This window comes from Corythoichthys intestinalis, chromosome 7 (genome assembly GCF_030265065.1).
Source record: "Corythoichthys intestinalis isolate RoL2023-P3 chromosome 7, ASM3026506v1, whole genome shotgun sequence".
NCBI lineage: Eukaryota > Metazoa > Chordata > Actinopteri > Syngnathiformes > Syngnathidae > Corythoichthys > Corythoichthys intestinalis.
The window spans coordinates 9962501-9990065 of NC_080401.1; the positions used below are offsets into that span (position 1 = coordinate 9962501).

Genomic DNA, 27565 nt, shown 5'->3' on the forward strand with positions numbered 1-27565 from the left:
CAATTTGTGCATTTTTCTGACGGCCACCAGGGGTGCTCGAGCATGGAATGTGGGTGCGAGACACATGGAATATATGTGTCGAGGAAGACGCTAGTTTGCACTATTACCGGTGGTTAAACTTGTGGCGGACCCTCGTCTTTGTGCATGAGTACAATAAGCAGACCCGCATCATGGAAAACGCTAGAAGAAATTAAATTGGCCATCAGAGTTGTATGTTAAGCTTGGATGACTAGCGGCGAGAGATCGTATGCCAAGACTCGCCGCCTGCGAAGAGCAGCTTTTGCACAGGTATGCACAGGTTTGGGGAGCCTGGCAGCGTGAAGCCGTGTGAAAGAAGTCTGCCATCACCAACGGGTTTCGAGGGGCCAGTCTGCTGCGTGACGAGGAGGACGGCAGGGCTCAGGAGTGAATTTGCCTCATTATGGGAGACACTGAAGATGACAGCGAAGGAGAGACTGAGTAGGTGCGTGGCGAAGTGTATCTGAGCGTCTTTATATCCGACACTGAGGGTGAAGACTTCCATGGTTTGAGTGCACAGGAGGAAGATGAAGATTGTTAACAAAGAATTTTATGTTTTTAATAACCAGCCCAGTTAGTGCTGTATAACTTCTGTGCCGCTGCTATATAACTGCCGTGTTTGCTGGCGCTGTTTGGAATGAAAAGTTAAGGTAGGTTATTAAAATTTTGTGTTTTTAACTATGTGCATTTCTTTGTCAATATCTCTTGTTTATCTCTTGCCGGTTTTTTTTTTTGTACTTTGTTTTTCTTCATTATCATTAAAGTATTTTTGAGTTTTCCACCACCCTACCTTGCCTTTGCGTTTTTGCCTCCTTGTTTCCCTGCATTTGGGTTCTCCATGCCCCCCTCCTGTGACACCCCTTTAAATACAATTATCAGAAAGTAAATTACATGTGATGACATTTTTCTGTTGTCATTCTTATGTTGAGGCAGCAAAGGGAGAAAAATTGTAAAAAAGTAACCGATAAATGACTTTTAAAGTAACTTGGTTACTTTGTTAATAAAGTAATCAGTCAAGTAACTAGATTACTTTTTTGAGAAGTAATCAGTACATTATTAAATTTTCAATCTATGACAACAATGTGTACGAGCATGAAGCAGAAAAACATTAATTTAAATTTAAAAACTCAATCCTTTTCACCTGATTCCGATGCTTTGAATAATGGCGCGATCGGCCCAATTTCCAATCACGTGTTTAGATCTGGACATCCCTAGTACACGTACTGTTATACACAGTATTGCAATGCAATGACCATGCTGTATTAGATGCACCAGGTACTGTAGTGGTTCACATCATTTTTGCTTACCTGTAATTATGGAAATCGCCCATTATATGTTGTACTGGTGGCAATGTCATGGCCTGGTGGACTGGTGCAGCGACGAATGTGGAGCCTCCATTAAATACTGACTGAGTGCTTCTGGGGTCCCAGGTGCTGGTGGACCCTCCCTTCTTGCGCCGAGGCAGAGTTCCATGAATAGATACGTGCTTGTATGAAGCTACAGGAAACTCTGTGCCATTGCAACCTGGTATGAGACTAAGATAGGGGAGAAAAACAAAAAATAGTGTAGCCATACGTTAATTTATATTAGTTATTTACAAATGCTGAAGATTTACTGAGCAAACAACTGATGCTAAATTGGTCATAATCATATGATATAATAGTATTCCAGAAAGCAAGTAGAAAATGGTGCCTTAACTCACTCTAACAGATTGTGTGTACCTCTGCCTCTAGGCATAAAAATGTTGGAGACAGCTGTATTATAAAGAGGTTTTGGCACTGTACTGTAGGCATAGCCGATGATTTGCACAATGGGAAAAATATAAGATTTGAAGTGTTGGAAATGGAAGTCTTAGAAGTCAAACCACCAGCTACAAAATGGGAAATATATTGCTCATATCATTTTGGGGAATCCAGCAAGTGATGTCTTGTTTGATTTAACTTAGCTGGGTTTAGTGAGAATTGTCAAGTTTGCTGGTCCATGCTTTTTATGTTTGTTGTTGTTTTAAAAATCCAATATGTCAATGATTTCCTGTTCAAACACATTGTTCGAAGAAGTGAGCAGCATCACCTATGGTTGCACAATCACTCTCAACCTTGGTGAGAAGTATGTTTTGTCAAGAGCCTGCATCTGTCTTTTGTTTCCAACGTAATGTTCTAAGCAACTTTTAAAAAACACTCTATTTTTCTGTCCATTCTTTTAATATATGTATTTAATATTTGTCCCTCAGCATTTCTATTTCTATGTATATTATAAACACATATTCTATATATTATACTAAATTACGAATATATGTTAATAATACTGATCTGAAATTTTTTTTTTTTAATTTAATTAATAAAAACTACACTTTGCAACACTAGACCAAAACATGCACTTGGCTTTGGCCCTGTGCTTTTCCTGGAGCGACCAACTTAAATTAACAAATTTAAAGTTGATTAAAACTTAAATGATGACGTAACTGTAAATTGATTGTGCACCAATACTTTATGAAGCAATGGATGATTTCATCTTCTGATTGTCCAGGTGAAGACTTGATTTAGAAAAAGAAAAGTGTTTTAGAAAAATGAAGCTGTACCTGCAGTTGGTATGTTCGAAAATGTGCTCCAAATGAAAGCCCAACATGTAAAATCTACTATTCATTCATTTTCCTTGCCGCTTTTTCCTCACGAGGGTCGCGGAGGTGCTGGAGCCTATCCCAGCTAACTACGGGCAGTAGGCAGGGGACACCTTGAACTGGTTGCCAGCCAATCGCAGGGCACAAGGAGACATACAACCATTCATGCACACACTCATACATATGGACAATTTAGAGTGTTCAATCAGCCTACCATGCATGTTTTTGGGATGTGGGAGGAAACCGGAGTTCCCGGAGGAAACCCACGCAGGCACGGGGAGAACATGCAAACTCCACACAGGAAGGCCGAAGCCCGGGATTGAACCATTGATTTCAGAACTGTGAGGCAGACGTGCTAACCACTCAGCCACCGTGCCGCCTAAAATCTACTATATAATCTTTAAAAAAAAAAAAAAAAAAAAAAATCTAAATTTTAAAACCTTCTATATAATCTTAAAAAAATAAAAATGAAAACCAATTAAATCAGGTTCTAGTTAATAAAGGAAGACAACCACCGAAAAATTAATATCTACTTTAGGGCTGCAACTAACGATTAGTTTTGTATTTGAATAATCAGACGACGAATTAAACGATTAATCGGATAAATATCACTTTTTCTTTCATTTACCTTCACAATTTACAATGAAATTGTTTTAATGTTGTTAATGTTCAAAGAAACAATGAAGACAAAATGGATGATTTGCCTTCAAAAATAATATTTTATTACAGCTTCCTGACTTTAGTCTATAACTGTACTGTTTTAAGTACATAAAACTTGTTAGTTTTTGATAAAGATTCTGAGTATAAAACATTTTTAAAAATGCTCATTACATAAATCAGACAAAAGTCGTGTTCATTCAAATAAAAAAAGTGTTGCTGATTGACATTTTTTTTTCTTGTGGGCAAAGTGCTGATATAAATTGTATCAGTGACTCATTTATTTTCTTGAAACAAACCAAACAACAAAATCGACTAAAGAGGAGGCAGACTGTAATGAATCGGTTTTCTTTATCAAACAGTTGTTCATAAATACAATCCAAATCCAATTGTATTGCTCTTGTATGACAATTTACAGTTTGAATGGGAGTTTGTGTTGAAAGGAGACTAAACGCTTATAACAGCTTTTAGTGGATGGGTTTATGTTTGTGGTTTCTTTATTTAAAAATGAGATAACTTTACTATTTAACAATAACTCAAGTACTAATATACCAACAATACCAAACAGTACAAACGGGCACTTAAGACACAGAGTAGCATTATCACCAATTAGCTTAACGATCCATGCTAAGTAGTAATGTCCCCTCAACGAAGAATACAAACAATACAATTGGTTTCATTTACTCACCTCTGATGGAGGGACACTGGATCTAACAACACGCACGACAATCTAACTATCGATACTTTGTAATATTATTGATTCAGCAACCCTACCTGAGTGTAGCAGGGAACTCTGTCCTTTGTTCTAATCATTGGCGCGCACGTGCACCCCCACATTACTCACAAACAAGGACCCAAATGGGACTCTTCATAGCTGCCGGCAAAAACGATTATGAAATTTGTTTATTAGTCGATTAGTTGTTGCAGCCTTATTAAGAAGCTAGTTTAGACTGTAAGACTTTTTTCATGTTCTACTTTGACTTAACAAAAATTTAAAGAGGAAATCTGATATTTACAACTGAGAAGTTGTATATACACTGCTGCCCAAATTTATTGGCACCCCTGCAATGCTGTCACATAATGCTCAATTTCTCCCAGAAAATGATTGCAATGACAAATGCTTTTGTAGTAATACATTTATTTTGCTTGCAATGAAAAAACACAAAAGAGAATGAAAAAAAATCAAATCATTATCATTTCAAACGAAACTCCAAAATGGGCTGGACAAAAGTAGTGGCCCCATTAGCCTAATACTTTGTAGCACAACCTTTAGACAAAACAACTGCAAACAACCTCTTCCGGTATCCATCAATGAGTTTCTTACAATGCTCTGCTGGAATTTTAGACCATTCTGCTTTCGCCAACTGCTCCAGGTCTCTAAGATTTGAAGGGCACTCTCCAAACTGCCATTTTCAGATCTCTCCATAGGTGTTCTATGGGATTCAGGTCTAGACTCATTGCTGGCCACTTTAGAAGTCTCCAGTGCTTTCTCTCAAACCGTTTTCTAGTGCTTTTTGAAGTATGTTTTGGGTCATTGTCCTGCTGGAAGACCCATGACCTCTGAGGGAGACCCAGCTTTCTCACACTGGGCCCTACATTATGTTGCAAAATTTGTTGATAGTCTTCAGATTTCATAATGCCATTAACACGGTCAAGCAGTCCAGTGCCAGAGGCAGCAAAACAACCCTATCAGGGAACCTCCGCCATGTTTGACTGTGAGGACCCTGTTCTTTTCTTTGAAAGCCTTGTTTTTTTCCCTGTAAACTCTATGTTGATGCCTTTTCCCAAAAAGCTCTTCTTTTGTCTCAGCTGACCAGAGAACATTCTTCCAAAACATTTTTGGCTTTCTCAGTTAAGTTTTGGCAAACTCCAGCCTGGCTGTTTTACCAGACGTGGGGTCTTCCTGGGTATCCTACCATAGAGTCCCTTTTCATTCAGACGCCGACGGATAGTACGGGTTGACACTGTTGTACCCTCGGACTGCAGGACAGCTTGAACTTGTCTGGGTGTTAGTCGAGGTTCTTTATCCACCATCGGCACAATCTTTCGTTGATATCTTTCGTCAATTTTTCATTTCCGTCCACATCTAGAGAGGTGAACCACAGTTCCATGGGCTTTATACTTATTGATGACACTGTGCACGGTAGACACAGGAAAATTCAGCTCCTTGGAGATGGACTTGTAGCCTTGAGATTGCCCATACTTCCTCACAATTTTGATTCTCAAGTCCTCAGATAGTTCTATAGTATTCTTTCTTTCCTCCATGCTCAATGTGGTACACACAAGGACACAGGACAGATGTTGAGTCAACTTTATTCCATTTTAACTGGCTGAAAGTGTGATTTAGTTATTGCCACCACCTGTTAATGTGCCACAGGTAAGTAACCCCTGCTGTTAATTACACAAATTAGAGAAGCATCACATAATTTTTCAAAGAGTGCCAATACTTTTGTCTGGCCCATTTTTGGAGTTTTGTGTAAAATGATTTTTTTTTTTTTTTTAAATCCATTCGCTTTTGTGTTTTTTTTAGTGCAAGCAAAATAAATGAAGATATTACCACCAAAGCATTTGTAATTGCATTCATTTTCTGAGAGAAATTGACCGAACAAAATTGCAGGGGTGCCAATACTTTTGGCCAGCAGTGTATGTTATAATTACTAGAATTTAAACAAGTATCAGGTGAAGAAGGTCCAAAACGATTAATTGGTTATCAAAATAGTTGTCAATTAATTTCGATTAATGGATTAATTGTTGCACCTTAAATTCAAACACAAGGTCAGAAACTACCAGTTTGCGTATCTTTTTTTTAAATTTCAGGCAGTTAATGTAATGGCAAACAGAGCAACTAAAATGTTTGGGTCTTTATGGTTTTAAGAATATTACCATAAGTACGAGTTTGTAGTTTTTAAAGAACCAAAAAAATGTTACACATTTGGGTCTTTCAAAGAGGGCATCAATAACACAGTTTGAATCATCTTGCCCACCTTGGTCTAGTGCTGAGAAGGTCCATGGAGGAGGCAATGGAGTCTTGCAGCTTCCTTGAGGGACAGCTACTCCCACTGGGGGAACCAAGGGCAGGCACGTGGCCGTGGGAAGTGCCACCCAGTGTGTGATGTGCATGGAGTGACCTGGGCAAGCTGGCAAAACGCCCCTCTGCCATCATCCTCCACTCTGTGAAGCAAAGAAGCAAACACACTGAAATGTAGTCAAACAATCAATTATATTTTAACAAGTGAGAGCAACAATTAATATATGTTAAAAGGTGGACTAATTTGTATCACTAGTAGTACAGTCATAGAGAGCTACAAAAACATGAAATCAAATAAAAACATGAACCTATGACTATGTATGAACATACCGGTATATCAGTTTTCAACAACCTAAGGGATCATCACAAAGTAACACAAGACAGATTTTTTATGCTGTAATACTGCTTTACATCATATATCTGACAGTAATCTGATCTGAAATACACACGCACACGCCGACACACAGTGCACGGAATTCACTGAGAAGCAAAGTTATGCACACACAAAAAGAATGAGTACAACAGGTGTCAGTGCAGCTATCCATATGCTCACACACCCTTTCACATTGTCATGGACATAAAGCAGACATTCCCTGCAGGGTGATCATTCTTATCATTACACGATATCATGACAGGCATTTGATTCTAATGTTGTTTCCACTAGTCAAATTTGAAAGGAAGCTAAAGGGATTCAAGTGTTTATTGAATGCTAATCTGAATGTATAGTGTACTTAAGCATACTGCTGAAAATGTAAGACTATAGACTACATAAAAATGGCAGTCATGATTAGTAAAGGAGTACAACCCTGAACTGGTTGCCAGCTAATGCAGGGCACGTATTAAACAAACAGACCTGGATTGAACCCTTGATCTCAGAATTGTGATGTGCTAACCACCGCGCAACCCAGTTTTGAATGAAGATATCTAAAAATAATCTACACCGAGGAGGCAATTCAAACAAACATTTCAAAAATGAGGCAGCTAAATTCAAATCTTACATCACATTGATCCCTTTCTCAAAATAGCTACTCATACCGTTGCCCCTCACAATGGCAAAAAATGCTACACTGTCTTAACATTTAATTTAGCACAAATGTGCCTAGCTTGTACAATACCTTAACTTTGTCCTCACGGGATTCTGTCTTCTTAAATCTGGCGCAGGCAACAAACTGTACAGGACAAGATGTTTGTCACTGATGGAAAACTGAACATGTTCCTGATAAATTCCCCTGCCTTGTGTTGATGAGTAGACTGTGCTATTATCTGCTCAGAATCACTCATCAGGCAGTTCTTCATTATCCAGGATGCGCAAAAACATTGTTTCCAGACATTAGTTGACTAGAGAGATGTCAACCACAGTCCTGCTTGATTTAGAGCAGCCATTGTGTTCAAGGTCATTGACAAAGCTTAAATGAACTATGATAATTTTTCAATTCAAACATCGAAGTTATTCTATTAAAATACATCAAACTATAAAAAGGAACGTAAGGAAGTTTATCATTTAGCAAATTGCATTAGTTAAGTTTAAATAGGCGCTTGAAAGGTCCTTATTTCAAACCCAAGACCATTCTCTGAGGAGTCAGCTTGTTTTCCCTATGCTTGCATGTGTTTCAGGCAATCTGGTTTTCGTCCACATTCCAAAAACATGCATGGTAAGTTCAGTACAGATGATCCATCGGTTCTCTGAGAAATGAGGCATACCTGGACTGGTAACCAGAATTTCACCAAAACTATACACCCAAAGTCAACTAGAGTAAGATCCAAACTACTAGTGAGTGACACTAAATAGGATAGCTGTGGTACCCATGCTTTTTGGACTCGCAAGCTACTTTTTAAAGTAATATCTCTGCATACAGTGATAACTAAAGTGAGTACACCCCTCGCATTTCTGCGGATATTTTAGTATATCTTTTCATGGGACAACACTGACAAAATCGACACAATGAAAAGTAGTCTGTGTGAAGCTTATATAATAGAGTTAATTTATTTTCCCCTCAAAGTAACTCAAAATATAGCCATTAATATCAAAACCCCTGGCAACAAAAGTGAGTACACCCCTATGAGAAAACATATATCCCTAAATGTCCAAATTGAGTACTGCTTGTCATTTTCCCTCCAAAATGTCATGTGACTCGTTACAGGAGTGTTATCAGCATTGCTGCAGAGGTTAAAGAGGTGGGGGGGTCAGCCTGTTAGTGCTCAGACCATACGCCGCACTCTACATCAAATTGGTGTGCATGGCTGTCACCCCAGGAGGAAGCCTCTTCTGAAGACGGTACACAAGAAAGCCCGCAAACAGTTGGCTGAAGACATGTCAACAAGGCACATGGATTACTGGAACCATGTCCTATGGTCTGATGAGATGAAGATTAATTTGTTTGGTTCTGATGGTCTCAAGCATGTGTGGCGGCAACCAGGTTAGGAGTACAAAGATAAGTGTGTCATGCCTACAGTCAAGCATAGTGGTGGGAATGACCCCCCCTCCCCCACCTCTTCAATCTCTGCAGCAATGCTGACAGCACTCCTGTAATGAGTCACATGACATTTTGGAGGGAAAATGACAAGCAGTACTCAATTTGGACATTTAAGGATGTACGTAGTTCTCATGCGGTGTACTCACTTTTGTTGCCAGGGGTTTAGATATTAATGGCTATATTTTGAGGGGAAAATAAATTAACTATTATATAAGCTGCACACAGACTACTTTTCATTGTTTCAGTGTCATTTTGCCAGTGTCGTCCCATGAAAAGATATACTTAACCACGCTTTTAAATTGTGTTAGTGTCCCTTTAATAAAATTCCCCACTTATTAATACTTAAACTTATTAATAATCACTCTTCTGCAATAACATCACACCAGACGTGGGAAATTCAATCGTGGTAAGCAATTTTATTTTTTACTTACCCGTATTGGCCCGAATATAAGACGGTGTTTTTTGCATTGAAATAAGACTGAAAAAGGGGGGGTCGTCTTATATTCGCGGTCTAGACATTTTACCCATTCACGAAGCTAGATGGCGCCAGTTATCATTGAAGCAATGTTCTGTCATGACAGATCTCAGCTACTCTCAAGTTTAACCAGTTAGCATTATTTTTTTTGCAATGTTTTTCCTTATTCAGATTTGATTCAAAACTACAGTTACAGTTAGATTTCACTTTGATGGTTAATGCAGTAATTGCAATTTTGTTGTTTTATCACAATAGATTGGTTTATTTACATTTCAAAAACCAGAAGCCATTCATTTACGAATGTGATTGCACTTTAGTTTACATATTTAAATGTTCAGATATTAGGATTTGAATGAGGCAAAATAACATGCTTTTTCTTTCAAATATATTTTTATAATCATTTGTTTCAGATGTACTGTAATTATTTTCTGTATAAAAATTAATTTGGAGTTCAAAAAGTTTTTTTTCAAACTTGAGTCTTGAAAAAGAGGGAGTCGTCTTATAATCAGGGCCGTCTTATATTCAGGCCAATACGGTACCTGGTGTGTTTTCCTTATTTTCATGACTCTTTACATTGCACATTCTCACTGAATTTGATAAAACTATGAATGAACACATGTGGAATTATGTACTTAGCGAAAAAGGGTAAAATAACTAAGAACATGTATACTATTGTAGTATCTTCAAAGTAGCCACCCTTTGCTCAGATTACTTTTTTGCACACTCTTGCCTTTATCTTGAGGAGTTTCAAGAGGGAGTCACCTATAATGGTTTTTGACTTCACAGGTATGCCTTTTCAGGGTTAATTAGTGGAATTTATTGCTTTATCAATTGAGTTGGGACCTTCATTTGTGTTGCATTATTCAGGTGAGTCCAAACTGTTGGCATGTACTGTATATTAAAGAAGTTAACTGAATTGAATAATTTTGAAAGGTTTATTTCTAAAATTATATTATTATTATTATATTTTATATCAAGTATCCAAACAAGGGCGTAGGTTTGCATAGGGACAGTACATGACACTACCAACTTTTCAGGATGCTGAAATTGTCCCCACCAACTTTTAAGCAACCTTATTTGCAATATATAATGGCTTTAGTTATATAGGTCATTTAGATTGTTTTCCCATATGTTGTAACGATAGAATCGACCCAACCATTATTAAGTGAATTACAGTACTTTCATTACTTACATTGACCCCTTTTAATTGCTGAATGTGCCAGTCCATTTTTTCCCCTCAAAAGCACGTTTGATTGGCTGATGACTTGAGCCACCCCCGACACTCACACAGCCCAGACAGAAATACATGTCGACAACATGCTGCCTCCTCCGCCCCCTTCGAAGACGAGGGATATTATTTTTTTTCTACCAGCAGCAGCAGCCACTGTAATAAATGTAAAAAGACATCAATGTTGTGGAGGTGTGGAACACACAACTAATTTTGCTACTGAAAGTCCGACCTGCATCAGCGTTAGCATAACATTAATCTGTGTGAATTTCTCGAACTCGAGGAGAAAGCTGCGTTGAGAGAAATATCATCCTGTAATTTTTCTACTGTTAAAGCTAATCAAACTGAACGAAGGATTACCCTCTTATAGATAGTTAACTGCTGATTAACAAGTTTGTATTTCTTGTGTATGTTAATATAATTTGTGTTCAAATATTGCAAATTAAATTTGCTAATAAAATCCAGACATTTATTCTGGAAGTTTTCAAAATGTTTCTTTAGTAGTTTTTGAAAACAACAGCTTGAATCGAACGGTGTATCACCTGAAACAATACACATGAAAGTAAGTAAGCCAATACAGATAATTTTGTTTGTTTAATAAGGTTCATATTGGTGAGAAATGTAGCCCTGATCCTCGTTCACCCAGTCTGTTTGGTCTTATAAATGTCCCGCCCCCACCAAAAAGTGTACATGCAGGTTATGCTATTATATCGTCCCTACCAATGTTGAGACCAAACCTACGCCCTTGTATCCAAAGTCATGTTGGTTATTATGCTAGCAAAGCTAGGCTGAGTGCTAACTTTAGAACAAAATGTCCCCACTGTTAGTGTCCACTGTGTTACGTCCAAATGGCACCCAATAAAATAAAATTTTAAAAATGACCCACATATCAATTAAAGCTAGATAAAATGGATGGATGGATAGGCTAAAGGGCTCTAACAATGGTTCCTCTGCTAAAGCTTGATTGCTTTTCTTATTTGTCAATAAAAAGATGCCTCTAAGCGTATTTGTCTTCATTTCTGTGGGGGCAATTAATGAAAAGTCCTACTTTAAAAGCATGTCATGTATTCCCCTTTGGACTACAAACGATAGGTAAGGCTGGATTTAGAAAAAAAAAAAAAAAATCTGCTGTTTATCGTGACATAACAGGCTACGTTTGGTCATCATTACCTTCAAGCCTTTCAAAAATTCTGACAGCTTAGAAATAAAATCTTTTCATTCTTATGTTAGCGATTATTTTCAAACATATTGATGAACATTAGCCCCCACGTTTGAGATGTTTCGCAATTTGCACAACCTCAAGTGAAAACAGGAGTTTGTGTGTAAAAGTCCCTGGTTAAAAATGCATGCATATATTGCAGTAATTTAAAAGGTACAGTATCATGGCACAAATTTTTGTTCTATGAACTAAACCAATCCAAAATGTAGTAGTATAAAAATATATATGTTAATGTACATTACGCTGAAGGAGTGTTATCAAGCCTATTATCTGATGTCGTTCTCATAACACACTAAAAAATCAATGCTTTCCCTGCGCAAGCCTTTTTTAAACTTTTTCAAAATAGTGATCATATGTGAATTTTCCCTTTGCCTAAACATATCCAAACAGGAAAGACAGCAAGCAGGAGGTCTTTCAGCCCCTCTATTGAAATGATGATACCAATTAAAATGCAAACGTAGGTTTAGTATCAGCCGCAGCTGACCACTCTTTGGCCTTTTCAGCATGACAAGCAACGTTCAAACACACACAAAAACCACTGTAAAACCAATTCAGGTCCAGCTGAAGCATGCTGTGTCAGCAGGGATTCCTGCAAGGGGCACAACGACTACAGGAGGACCTATTATAAGACCCCGAGGGATGGTCAGCTGCGTGTGTCTGTGTATTTGTGTGGCCCTGACCATCTGCTAGACACTCATCCTTTCTTTAGGGAAGAAAGGATGCACTATCACTGAATGAAAACACAGGCATTCACCCTTCAAGACCATACATCTTAGGTCAATATTGGTTTTTAATTTCCAATGACTGATTTCAAGTCTCCATTTGGCCTCATTTTTAGTCATCGTATTTGCATAAAACATATGAACACATTTACCCTAATTTAATTTACTTTGACCAAGTAATCTTGGGGCCTTTTACTAAATTGTGCTCCTCCTCATGTTCTGTCCATCGTGACGTCACCCCTCCTTCTTACTGCTTGCCATGACTTTGCTTCTTTTTTTTTTATATAGAAAACTCTGAAATATCTTTACTATCTGTTCTGATACCAAGTTGAAACATGCAAGTGCCACACATGTATTATGTCTGACATCTAAGAAAACCTAAAACATACAAAGTAAATAAATTATACTGTACAAAGTACAATAAATTTGTTAATATTTTCATTATTTTGGTTTCTAAGTGAAGTTTGATTTCCACAGATGAGCTGCAACTGATCCTAGCTGACTTTGGTCAAGAGGTGGAGTATGCCCTGGACCAGTTGCCAGTCAATTGCAATGATTTTATCCCTCATACTGTGTTCGGGTCAGAATTAACCCGTTTTCAAGTTTGCTTACGCATAAACCAATAACGTATTGGCCCGAATATAAGACGGTGATTTTTGCATTGAAATAAGACTGAAAAAGTGGGGGTCGTCTTATATTCGTGGTCTAGACATTGTACCCATTTACGACGCTAGATGGCACCAGATATCATTGAAGCGATGTTCTGTCATGACAGATCTCAGCTACTCTCAAGTTTAACCAGTTTGCATTATTTTATTGCAGTGTTTCCTGATTCAGATTTGTTTCAAGACTACAGTTACAGTTAGACTTAATAAAGACCTATCATATAAAGCACCGAGACACTCTCACTCCGTGATGATGTATCGTGTGTGAACTGTCTGTTATTGAAAATTAAAGATCAAAACAACTCTTTTGACACCAAATATCAGAGCGGGCCGATTGTAACTTCCTCTTTCTTGGCAGTAAGACGAAAAGCGGTAAACAAACATCGCAATTATCAACATAGCAAGCTCGAAATAGCTCAATTAAACTGAATATATAATTAAATTAAATTGCTACTGGATTGTAGAGCCAAGGAAAAGAGTCCATAGTCCATCTTTGGAAATGTGTGGTTTATTTTGTTGCCGATGTTAGGAAACGAGGCTGTACCTCAAAGCAAAAAATACAAAGGAGGGACGCGTTCAAGGGTTTATTAAATACAAACAAAAATACACTTCATTGCGGAAAAGGGGGATAACACAATGGGTCCGTGACAGTAGGTCGACGGGGATCAATAATACTAACCTAAGCAGTAGGCAGAGAGCCGATAAGACAACATAACAAATACACTCAAATACCAGCACAACATAGGGGATTTCAAAACAAGAGCGACAGATGAACAAGCTAGCAAATGCACAAAATTCGAGAGTACAAGGTATCGAATAGCGCCCAGCAAATTAATATCGCTGTACCCTATTCTTGGATCGCCTGGGCTTAAATACAGTCTCACTGAGCTTGAATTGACTGCAGTTACGACGTCGGGAACGCTCCGACAACCGGCTCTGTAACAAAACACGATTTGACCAGTATTGTGACAGTCGATGCTGACGAAAAATGGCGCTATGTCCGGGTTAAATCGTGCCAGCAGCCAACTCGGCACAGAGTGCGCCAGTGGGCAACACGGGACAAGTCTGTGAAAGTATCCAACCCACGTCATCCTCGGGATATCTCTACATGCGTGAAAGCAATGATGCGGGTAAATCCCGCATCACCTTACTCGGGAATTTAAAGGGATATGCTTGTGAAAGGGGCTCAAGAAAAACAGTTTGGTCGCACTGCTTAGCAGGAGGGAGGGTAAGAGGCTGTACGTGCATAAAGCAGAAAAACATAAAAACAAAATCTTTTCATTCGATTCGGATCCTCTGAAAAATGCCACCATTGGCCCAATTTCCTATCACGTGATCGGATCGGGACATCTCAAGTCAATACAATGTGGTCATAGTGAGTCAACTAAAGTCTTCCCAGACAGAGCTATTCAAGTCATCTGGTGAAAATTGTTCTAATTTTAATATCACAATATACAGTGGTACCGCTACATACGAAGTTAATTAGTTCCAGGACCTTGTTTGTAAGTCGAAATGGTCGTACGTTGACCAGGATTTTCCCCAAAGAATACATTTTAATTCTATTAATTCATTCCACAGCTCGAAAACTTACACAAAATCATTAATAAATACTGCTGGCACTATTGCAAATAGCAATTACACAGAGCAAAACAAATAAATTATGAATAAAAATAGAAATAATAATAATAATAATAATACCTGTAATAATGTAATGAATCGGGTTCTAATGTGGCGAATGTGTTTTGCGTGGTGTACCTGAATGCACAGTGCTGACGTGACAGAGAGAGGACTTTTTACTTTCACATTTCATGTTCAGCTGCGGCGGACAGTAGGCAAGTTGTGTTGCACAAGTTCTAAAATAAATGATCAAAAACCTGAGTAAGCTGGCGATGTTCTGGCGATGTTACAATCATAATAATTGTCACATTAACTTATAAAAACTTGCGAAAAGAGGTCGGGGGAGGACCGTCGAGATCGTAGACATTCTACGGCCGTATTGGCGAGCCAGTTCACAGACGCATGCACCACGTTCATTTTTTTCTATCATTTCCATCTTCATTTTAATGGTAAGCGTCACTTTTCCTTTTTTCACCACCTGCAACATTCTTGGAACCCATGTTGATTTCTCTCACAAGAAAAACCACCATGCGTCTGTCTTGCAGGAGAACAAACTGCGGCGCTGTCTTGAATCATCGTATTTCGAGCATGTCGAAGAGATTATGTCAAAGCGATCGTATGTCGAGGTACCATTGTATATCGCAATATATCGCAAACACCCAAAAAGTCGCGATGTCAGTTTTTTCCAATATCGATCACGCTGAAAATGAATCAATCTTGACCCAAAAACAATACACTGCAAAGGTTTAGTATTTTCAGACTGAGTTAAATCACAGATCTTGATCTGCGAGTAAAAATATGGGCAGATTTCTAATACAATACAAGGGATATAAATTCACGCCTATTGATAAGTAACCTTTTCAGGGACAGTGGTCACTACAGTGGACAGCTATCCAAAGGTTGATGTTTGAGACCTTTAATCTTTTATACAGCAAGTGACTATTTTTGGTCATTAAAATATGTATATAAATCTTTTTTTTTATTTTTTGGGGGACCCTAAGGGTGGTTACAATATCACTGTTGTTGCCAGGCATGGCTAGTGAACGACAGTGATACGACAGTGATATCCACTCATATTGTCCTTGCCTAGTCTACACTTCAAGTGAAATGAGACAATCTTTGTAGAGAGATGTCAGGGCATTGTAAGCAGATGGGAGGTGAGATAGCTGGATAGACAGACAGACAGACAGATCTATAGCCTTTACTGTCCCATAGGGAAATTCATTTTCACAATCTCACATCATTTCATCATTGACAACATTTAAGAAAGACAAGAAGAACACTCAGAAAATTGGCTCCAACCAGGTTATTTTAGAAGGTTTTTGAGTGCTGGGATGGCAGATGGGAAAAAGCTTTTACTAAAGCGAGTCCGTTTCCATCTGAGGGTCTAGTATCTGCGACCATAGGGAGCAGGTGATGGTGCAAACCTTACTTATTTATTTTAATTTGGAGAGTGCTTTCTCATTTGATATAGAATGATCCCTCGCTACTTCGCGCTTCAAACTTCGTGCTCATATTCCATCGCGGATTTTTCACAAAAAAAAAAAAAAAAAACAGTTGAGCTGTCCCGAGTCGATCGTGTAGTCTCACTTTCCCTCCCTCTCCCTGCTCATTGTTGGTCAGGCAGTGAGTGCACTGGAGTTGCTAATTAAAGTTAACAATGATTGACAAACGTTGATGTTTGATGTTGCCAGCGAACCGAGCTTCAAAGCGCCGCATGCATCAATCATCGTTTAACCTGTTAAACAGTTGCTGTGGCAACTCATTGTGTGTAAGTGAGCAGCTTTGGATTCGAGTGGACTCATTCAATGAAACAATGAATAAAGCCAAGCATTTTTCTGCTTTATTCTTTTCTTTTAAACTTTTAAACAAATTACGTCACAATGAAAAAAACAGTGTCTGTAAATAGGTCACAGATATCTTCCTCATAACTATCGCTTATTTGTATTTTTTTCTTACTGTTGCATTTTCCCCGATATTTTAGATGATAAATAATCGATCCAAACAAAGAAAAATTGGGGGAAAAATGTGTATAAGGGGAAATATTTGAAAAAGAAAATCCCGACCACTGCATGATGTCTGCGATTTCTGCATTGCGACCCTTGTGATATTACTGTGTTTCACCCATAAAATCCCCAAAAAGTCCAGTTGTGGCCATTCACAGCTGTGTCTTAACATTCAGTGAGACATGCTACTCAGAGTTTTTGAATCGAAACAAAGTAAGTAAGCAATAACATCTCGTTAAAATCATGGTGTCTTTAATTATGCTCTCTCATGCTCTCACCTCAAGTTATGATTTAGGGGTTTAAAAACAATTTTTTTTTAAAAATTCCCTCCTCTTCAAAAATGTTCTTCCCTAAGAAAATTGAGATTTTAAGCTTTCCAAAGATGTATCACACGAGCACATAGGACAATTTTGAAATTTGGCCAGATTGGGGGTCTCAGAGAAGAACATGAGGTCACTTGAGTGTTTTCCGCCATAAATATATATCTTACCACCGCTAAATCTGAATAAATACATTGAACACACACACAAAAAAAAAAAAATTTCACTTATCACGACGTGTTCTGATCCCCATTAACCGTGAAAAACGAGAGATCACTGTAGATGAATTCTTTCTCATCTTTGAAAAAGCAACAACCCTCTCTATTTAGAATTTTATAAGGAAGGGCTGTTCCATTTTGAATAAACAAACAACCATGCCTTGTGACAATTACACAAAATATCCGCACGCAACGCTTAACAAATGATGGTAGTGTTTTTTTTTTAAGACATCTGGCCTTGAAGAAGCAAAAGTCACATTTCATTTCCTGTATAGACATGTTGAGGATGTGAAACTGCTAGGATTCAGAAGGATGTACTGTTAAACTGATTATGTCCGTATCAGACCATGAATAATTTACGATTATAAATTATATGGTACGCTATTTGAAACGTGATAAAATTATGTCAACTGAAGTTTTCATTTCACATTGTTTTTATTTACTCAAGATGAAAACATCTGCCAATTTATTGTCTGTGAATAAAAAAACTGTAAAAGAATGTGCCTCGTACATCGTTTCATGAGAATGATTCATTTCAGTGAGAGATCGTTCATTGCGCATTACCCAAATAACTACTGAGTAGGCATGTGTATCCGTAGTGTATCACCATGAGTGGTTTTGGCATGTGTTGCCTTTGGAATTACAGGTCAAGGAGGTCGATGACAGAACGTCATATAAACTAGTCCAGGGGTTTTCAACCCAGTCCTCAAGGCACACTGTGGGTCCTGGTTTTTGTTCCAGCCGATCCAGCAGAGACAGTTGAACCAATGAGGCTTCTGCTAAAACAAGCCACACCTGACTGCAATCAACTGATTGCACTTGTAAAACACCAGATTGGGGAAAAAGTGTTGTCATCTTGTTTGGTAAGAATGAAATCCTGCACCCACAGTGTGCCTTAGTGGAATAGGTTGGGAACCCCTGAACTAGTCTACTAGTAAATAGCAGTTAGAATCACTGCAATAACATAGTGTGCGGCCCTTGTAACTGCTTTCACTTGATTAATAATGAAACCTTTCAACGAACAAGTTAATTTGGGTATGCTGTACATCAATCTAAGATTATACATAGTACACACAGCAATGGGTGGGAAACATGTCCACATTAACAGGAAGAGGAAATGGCAATGTAAACATTTAGACAGCAGGCAGCTCATTTTAGAGGATTACTTGCAATAAAACAAGAATACAACAATATCTCTCGCACAATTACAGTTCCTACTCAAAGCCACTCAGCCACTTATCTTATTCAAGCATCAGCGAGGAAGGACAGGGAGTGTCATGATTAATACTCTGGTACTTTCATAATATGGAGATGGACATGCACAGGAGGTTTTATAGATGTAATTCACGAGTGCATAGTGTGTCTTTACACAGCTGGATTATAAAGCAGGAAATAGATCCTCATCACAATGTTTTATGAGTTAAAATGAGGTGAATCTTCAAGATGCAAATTGCTCTCAAAGCACAAACACACATAACACAATAAGGAAGTCGGGCACGAACAACAAAATGCTTGGGAATAAGGGGTTTCCTCTGGCAAGCTACAAGTGTCTTCCTGCTTCGGTCCGATACACGCAAAACGCACGCATGCACTCTCACACACGCACACGAGTGCATTAGTCAAACCACCCCTGGCCTAAAGTGAACAATGGGAACAACTGTCACATGACTACAGCTCAGAGCAAGCCTTTGTTTGTAGACAGAGAGAGGTGTCCTACTGCGCTCTTCACTATGTGGGCCCTCCAGTGTATGTGTGTGTCCATGTTATATTCATGTGGCTGTTATTAAAGCCCACAGCAGTAGCTGTCATTTAACTTATACGTGAACCTTGCTTAAACTTTCCTAATACATAAACACACAAAGCCAAGCACGCAGCATTGTGCAAAGATCCTTCCTTATTGATATAAGAGGCCTCTTCTAGAAAGCTAGTGCAATACAATTATACTTCATTGCTCGTTTACATTCAAGTAAGCAACTCTAATAAAACGCCACCCAGTCTGTTTATATAGATAACATCTCTTTTTGTTTTTTACTTGTCTCTGACAAAGCTTGCTATTCGGTCAAACACTGATGGCATAAAAGTACTTTCGCTTGACTTCAGTCAAAGCAGCGTGGGTTCAATTCCCACTCAGTTAGAGAGTGACAGTGGATGGGTTGTGTAGCTCTGTGCCCACAACTGACTAGCAAGAGACAAGCACAGGGTGGAGTAAGACCGATGCCTAAGCATAGATTTCCTACTATACAAAACAGTCTCGATTCTTGGTTAAAAGCAAAGAAACCGTGCAGTTAGCGTTTATTTCACGGAAATATGTCGAAGTACAATGCTACTCTGTTAGCAAATGAGGCTAGCGGCCGCCTGACATAAACAGAGCTTTTCTGGTGAAAATTCTTGTGAATAAATGCTTAAATCATTGAATTCTTCAATAGATATTGACGTAAAACAGTCTTCATTCTCGGTTAAAAGCAAAAAAAAAAAAAAAAGTGCAGTTAGCGTTTATTTTACGTAAATATGGCGAACCATGATGCAATGATTAAAAATGCATGCATAGTACGAAAAATATAATAATTACCTTGAATCCTCAAACGAATCATTCCTGAGACAATCCTTCCTGTTTGTATGCGGTACAGCTTTCGCAAGCTTAAATCCGACTTGGACATGAGCGTGTGCCGTCTTCGAATGACTATTACCAAATGAAGCTCAGCTCCCTATTGTAAGGCGTGACGAAGAATGAAAGAATGACGAAGTGTCAGGTTAATAGAGTTTTAAAGTCTATGGCCTAAGTCAGCTTTGACCCTGAAGCAAGGGCGTAGGTTTGCTCTCAACATTCGTAGGGATTAGAAATATGCCGGTTACCGGTTTCAAGGTATACTGTGGTATAAAAATGCCAAATTTTCAAAACATAAAAATTTTCCGTCGTAATGTTCCTACGGTATTAGCTTTTTTTTTTTTTTTTGTTCCAAAAATGCTGGGAGAAATCCCTTGCTTATAGATACAAGGCTTAACCCTCCCCACCGGTTGTTGCTCAGTGTCAGTGAGTCAGCTGTGCAACACGATGGCTGGAGGAGGTGAAACTCCTGAACTTTTCCTCCCCATCGAGGAAAACGAAATCGCTGGTATGGGAATACTTCTGATACAAAAAAGTTAGAGCCGGCCACGGCTTAGAGAAGGCAATACCTCCAATATGATTTGCAATGCCATGAAACCGTGATATTTTGGCTTAAGGTTATCATACCATCAGAATCTTATACTGGCACATGCCCAGTATGGACAATGTAACCGCATAACCTGCATGTTTTTGCTGGGGACAGGACATTAATGAGATCAAACAGAACAGGGGTCAGGGCTACATTCTCACAATTATGAACTGAGTTAATTGATAGGCTAAATGATCAATGCAAATAAATCTGTTTTGACTTATATAACGTTCAGGTGTATTGGTTCAGGGGATACAACATTCGATTCAAACCTTGGTTTTCAAAAACTACTAAAGAAACATCTTTGAATGCAAGTCCCTTTATCTAAAAAAATGGAGAGCTATCCAAGAATGGGTCCACCTCTGGGGGACACTGGAGCACCCCCTAGGCTCAAACTAAAGTATTGTAATGTAAACGTGATTTGGGTAAAAAATAATGACCAAAAAAAAAAAAATCAGATATGCAAGGACCGAGCTTCATGTGAGGCATACTAGACTACTCCAAGACTCGAACCAAAGTACTCTCATGAAATTCTGATGTGTGGTTTCATTTCACAGATTTTTTTTTTCATGTCAGTTCATGTTCATGTCAGTGTGAAGTGGATCTATTCTTGGATAGCTCCCCATTTTTTTTTTTTAATAAAGGGACTTAATAAAGGCACTCTGAAGCCACCACGTTGCATTACCGTAATGCACAAAATGCCAACAAAGATCCCAAATGAGAGACGGCTAGCTTGACTTCGTTGTTCCTTCTGGAGGCTGGCCTGACCACAGTAGTTTCGCAGGTGAGAAAGTTCACACAGTTTAATGTTATGCTAACTCTGATGCAGGTCGGACTTTCAGTAGCAAAATTAATGGTGTTTCCCCCTCCTCCACAACATTAACGTCTTTTTACCTTACTTACAGTGGATACTGCTGGCCGAAAAAAAAAATCTAAAATCCCTCCTCTTCGATTGGGTGGAGGAGGCGGCATGTTGTCAACATGAATCCGTCTGTGAGTGTGCGTGTAGCTGTGTCCATGTGTGTCTGTGTTGCGGGAGGGGGGCCCACGGGGTCAAGTCATCAGCCAATTCCGTATGTTTCAGGGGAGTAAATGGACCGGCACATTCAGCAAGTGAAAAGGGATAAATGTGAGTCTGAACATTTTGAAAGTAATACTAGGGTGTATTCTATCCTAATAACATATGAGAAGACAATCTAAATAACCTATATAACTACTGCAAATATGGTTTCTTAAAAAGTTGGTGAGGACAATTTGATCATCCTGGAAAGTTGGTAGTGTTCTGTCCCTAATGTCCCTATGCAAACATATGCCCTTGCCCTGAAGTGGTATAGAAAATGCATGCATGGAATATTAAGTCTAATTTTTTGTGCATTATGTAGGTTTGGCTTTAAAACGTTTCTATTGGTGAACATGAATCCCACTGCTTAAAATGAAAAGTGAAAAAAAGAATGTCATACAAATTACTTTTAAAGAATAGAGTCACAAAATATTAACAAAAATCTCATGTTGCCATTAGGGGTGTAACAAAATATTGAAATGGTGATATATCGTTATATTCTGTATCCCAAAAGGTTATCGATATGCTCCTGCTAAGAATCGATATATTGTTTTAAAATGGTGTCAAAAACAAAACATAAAAAAAGGAGCCAACAAGTTGCTCCCAAAATCTTCAACTAAAATAGCCTCTCTGCTAACTCAATGGCTGCCATTGTCAGCACTAGACGCCCAATTCATTTAGACTGGGAGGGGCGAATGAATGTTCGCACATTCAAAACCACAGCATTCGCAGCCATTCTTTCCGATTTTCGGGGCTTTACAGTCAAGTCAAGTTCAGCTTTATTGTCAAGTCATTTTCAGTTGAGTTTGAGTCACTGCCTATTCGTTTGTGGAGATTCCCGGGTCACTTCCCATTATGTGACCCAAAATCAACAGGAAGTGACGGAAAATCAAAAGCAAATTACCTGAAATGCCCCAAGGGTAAACTCATTAGTTGCCATTGACTGCCATCAGCTCAAATGAATTGGAAGTCTACAAGTGATAAATTCAATTCACTGCAGAAGAATGAAAATAGCTTGTTTTTCTGTTTATTACTCATATAGTAAAAATTTGTAGAATTACTTCTTGATCCATATATTGATACATCGCCGTATTGTGAGATAATCATTATCGTTAGCCATGTATCGCAACTCGTATCATATCGTGAGGTACCCAGAGGTTCCTACCCTTAGTTTTCATATGTCCAAAGACAGTAATGAGTGTCACAATGAGAGAAATAGTACTGTATTTTCTGCACTATCATGCACATGGGAGTATAAGGCGCACCTTCAATGAATGGCCTATTTTACAGTGGTATGAAAAAGTATCTAAACCTTTTGGAATTTCTCAAATTTTCTGCATAAAATCACCATCAAATGTAATCTGATCTTTGTCAAAATCAAACAAATGAGAATACAGTGTCTGCTTTAACTAAAACCACCTGAACATTTACAAGTTTTCATATTTTAATGAGGATAGCATGCAAACAATGACAGAAGGGGATAAAATAAGTTAGTGAGCCCTCCGCCTTAGGAGACTTAAAAACCAATTGAAACCAATTTTTACCAAGCATTTTAAGTCAGGTGTGTGCCCAATCACTGATGAGTGGTTTAAAGCTGCCCTGCCAACTATAAAACACACACCAGGTAAGAAATGTCTTGATGAGAAGCATTGTCTGATGTGCGTCATGGCTCAGTCAAAAGAGCTGTCTGAAGACCTGCGATCAAGGATTGTTGATTTGTATAAAGCTGGGAAAGGATACAAAACCATCTCTAAAAGTCTGGATGTTCATCAATCGACAGTCAGAGAAGGTGTCTACAAATGGAGAGAGTTTGGCACCGTTGCTCCCAAGGAGTGGCCATCCACCAAAGATGACGCTAAGAGTTCAGCGCATAATACTCAGAGAGGTAAAAAAGAACCCTAAAGTGTCTGCTAAAGACTTACAGAAATCACTGGCACAGTCCAATATGTATGTGCACACATCAATTATATGTAAAACTATGGCCAAGAATTGTGTTCATGGGAGGACTCCACAGAGGAAGCCAATGCTGTCTAAAAAAAAAAAACATTGTTGCTCATTTAATGTTTACAAAAAGGCACTGGGACACTCCACAGAAGTTTTGGCAAAATATTTTGTGGACTGATGAAACCAAAGTTGAATTGTTTGGGAGTAACACACAATGTCAAGTGCGGAGGGAAAATGGAACAGCTCACCAGCATCAACACCTCATCCACCTCATCAGCATAGTGGAGGGAGGGTCAGACAGTTGAAGCTAAAAAGCGGATGGATGCTGCAACAAGACAATGATCCAAAACACAGAAGTAAATCAACTTCAGAATGGTTTGAGAAGAACAAAATACACGTTCTGGAGTGGCCAAGTCAAAGTCCAGACTTGAACCCCAGTGAGATGCTGTGGCATGACCTAAAGACAGTGATTCATGCCAGACATCCCTGGGAATCTGACTGAACTACAGCACTTTTGGAGAGAAGAATGGGCCAAGATTAGTCCTGATCAATGTGCCAGATCTGCAGCAACAGGAAGCGTCTGGTTGAAGTTATTGCTGCCAAAACAGGGACCGCAAAATATTGAATGTGATTGTTCACTTACTTATTTTCCCCCCATTCTGTCATTGTTTGCATACTATCCTCATTAAAATATGAAAACCTATCAATGTTTGGGTGGTTTTAGTTAAAGCAGACACTGTATGGTTCTGTATGGTTTTGACAAAGATCAGATCACATTTGATGGTGATTTTATGCAGAAATTTGAGAGATTCCAAAAGTTTTAGATACTTTTTCATACCACTGTAATACTGTTTTCACATATAGGCCACATTGCATTATTAAGGCGAAGTAGTAGTACTAGTAGTAGTGGTTGGAGTTGAGTTACACATCCGCTAAATGGTGCTGCGCTCAAGGAAATGTCATGCCATGATTAACCAATATTGATCCATATATAAGGCGCATAGGAGTATAAGGCTATAAGTCTTGTTTTTTTGTTTGTTTTTTTAGAAAAACTGAAGGCCTCTAGGTGCGCCTCATAGTGCGGAAAATACGGTATCATTTCTTTTTCATTGATCTTTAACAAAAATTTTTAGTCTCTGTTCTGTGGTTTCCTGTCAGAAGATACTCATTCACCCAATAAAAAGTGACTTTTAATGTAGTTACATGAAGTTAAATAAAATTCTAGAAGGAAATTTGATTATATGGCTTATCGTGTCATGAGTGGCTCAAAATTGCGTTTTTTGTAGAATGTGAACGTTGTCAGTCAGTAGATCTAAGTCTCAGTAGTCAGTGTTGACGGCTGTTTGAAATACCAACCACTTCATCCCACTACAACCACAAGCAAACAGACACACGCATGCACATTCATGCAAACACAGACACACTAGGCTCAATGTTATAAGAGCTCTAACAATAACAGTTTAGAACTAATTCTGATAATGAGCCTTATTTAAAAAGGAAACCACAAACACATATGATAATGTCACACAACATGCTGAATGCACAAAAATTACAAGCCCAACCACATGCACATGCACCCGCACATACGTATGTCTATCTATACATGTTATGGGTGGCTCTTCAAGATATGTACTTAATTTTGCTCTGAGCTATATTCACTTCACTTGTCAAAATGTTCCAGAGTAAAACAGTGAATACTTCCAAACTTATCATTATGGTGATAGTCTGGTTGTATAGGTAATGTTTGCTTTATATTTCAACTGTGCACATACAAAATAAATAAACACATCTAAGATTTAAGAGAAAATTCACAAATCCAAGGACGATAAAACAAGAAAACAAATAAAGATCAAGGTCTTATCTATCTTCTTGTAATTGTTTCCTACAGGGGTTTCCACAGTTTAAACCACTCACTCACGCAACCACAGCAACACCCAGTGCCTTGGGATGTCCATTTATTGCCCCTAAAATTCCCATAATAAAACTAATTCTTAAGACAAAAAAATTAAATAAAATTAAAGTTGTGACAAAAGCTAACTCATCTTTCCCATTTCTGACTTCCCAAAGCAGTGACAGTACAATATGTAAAGACACTAAAGAGGGGATGACAGCTATATTGAACATCTTCATTCCTACACATGCAGACAGTAAATGCGCACACAACTTACTTGATATTGTTCTCCTTTCTTACAGCTTGAAATTATCCTCGTTTATATTCTTCCATCAAATTTCCTCAGACTCATAGTTTGTTTGAATGAGCACCTAGCAGAGTGACTGGAGGACAACAACTCTCACGCTGCCTCAGACAGGCAACAACAAGTAGTGGCGCTCTATGGCAATCTCTGCCCTCCTCTTTCCCCCTCCAGGGTGTGATTTGTGAGTCCACGCCCCCTTACCTCACTATCTACTGTGCAGGGGTTCCTTTTTTTCCCACCCTGTTGCGTCTTGTACCCTACTCCCCGCCCCATCTGCAACAAATCCTGCCCCCAGCACAGAACAAAAGTCCCTGTGCCCCCCACCCCCATTCCCTGCTCGCCTCCTCTCATCTCTTTCTCCCTCAGTTGCCTTCACAGCTTCATATTTCATTGCTCTCAGTCTTTTTTGTGTAGAATCTCCACACTACCAGCCACTGACCGGGTGTTCTAAGATGATTTAGCTGTGACCTCATGTTGCCATTTGCAGCCAGCGCATGAAAAACCAATGCGTGGTTCAAACTAAGTAACTTGGGGAGCACTTTAGAAAATGTAACCACTAGACCCGGGGTTCTCAATTAGCGGTTTTCCATAAAAAATACAAAAAAATACTTTTTTTTAAACATATACTGATCCTTCTCAAAGAATTTGCATTTTGTGATAAAGTTCATTATTTTCTGTAATGTACTGATAAACATTAGACTGTTATATATTTTAGATTCATTACACACAACTGAAGTAGTTCAAGCCTTTTATTGTTTTAATATTGATGATTTTGGTAAAAATGTCAAGAAAAATCAAAAATCCCTATCGCAAAAAAATTGCATATCATGAAAAGGTACTCTAAAGAAGCTACTAACCTAACCATCGGAATCCACGAATTAACTCAAAACCCCTGCGAAAGATTGCTTTTAATAACTCCCAGACTGCTGTCCAGAAGGCCATCATTGACACCCTCAAGCAAGAAGCTAAGACACAGAAAATTTCTGAGCAAATAGGCTGTTCCCAGAGTACTATATCAAGGCACCTCAGTGGGAAGTCTGTGGGAACGAAAAATTGTTGCAAAAAAACGCTGCACAACCAGAAGAGGTAACCGCACCCTGAGAGAGATTGTGGTGAAGGGCCAATTCCAGACCTTGGGGGTCCTGCAGAAACAGTGGACTGAGTCTGGAGTAGAAACATCCAGAGCCAGCGTGCACAGGCGTGTGCTGGAAATGGGCTACAGGTGCCGCATTCCCCAGGTCAAGCCACTTTTGAACCTGAAACAGCCTGACCTGGGCTACAGAGAAGCAGCACTGGACTGTTGCTCAGTGGTCCAAAGTACTTTTTTCAGATGAAAGCAAATTTTGCTTGTCATTCGGAAATCAAGGTGCCAGAGTTTGGAGGAAGACTGGGGAGAAGAAAATGCCGAAATGCCTGAAGTCCAGTGTCAAGTACCCACAGACAGTGATGGTCTGGGGTGCCATGTCGGCTGCTGGTTTTGGTCTACTGTGTTTTATCAAGGGCAGGGTCAATGCAGCTAGCTATCAGGAGATTTTGGAGCACTTCATGCTTTCATCTGCTGAAAAGCTTCATGGAGATAAAGATTTCATTTTTCAGCATAACCTGGCACCTGCTCACAGTGCCAAAACCACTGGCAAATGGTTTACTGACCATGGCATTACTGTGCTCAATTGGCCTGCCAACTCTCCTGAACTGAACCCCATAGAGAATCTGTGGGATATTGTGAAGAGGAAGTTGAGAGACACCAGATCCAACACTGTGGATGAGCTTAAGGCCGCTATCGAAGCATCCTGAACCTCCATAACACCTCAGCAGTGCCACAGGCTGATTGCCTCCATGCCACGGCGCATTGAAGCAGTCATTTCTGCAAAAGGATTCCCGACCAAGTATTGAGTGCATAGCTGATAT

At 38.9% G+C, this 27565-nt stretch overlaps 1 protein-coding gene across 3 annotated transcripts in view; it reads right to left on the reverse strand.

Moving 5' to 3' along the window:
- The window catches only part of bcar3 (BCAR3 adaptor protein, NSP family member), a 181047-nt gene that overhangs the window by 113629 nt on the left and 39853 nt on the right, over window positions 1-27565 (reverse strand). Inside the window, exons 1-3 of one of the 3 annotated variants that reach the window (XM_057841254.1) lie at window positions 25631-25814; window positions 6277-6463; window positions 1326-1553 (exon numbers count right to left, since the gene is read on the reverse strand). In XM_057841254.1, the coding sequence (XP_057697237.1) occupies window positions 1326-1553; window positions 6277-6455 (407 nt within the window). In that variant the 5' untranslated portion in view covers window positions 6456-6463; window positions 25631-25814. Of the gene's footprint in view, window positions 1-1325; window positions 1554-6276; window positions 6464-23710; window positions 23732-25630; window positions 25815-27565 lie in introns of those variants that run through there. The other 2 variants (XM_057841255.1, XM_057841253.1) reach the window with 2 other exon arrangements.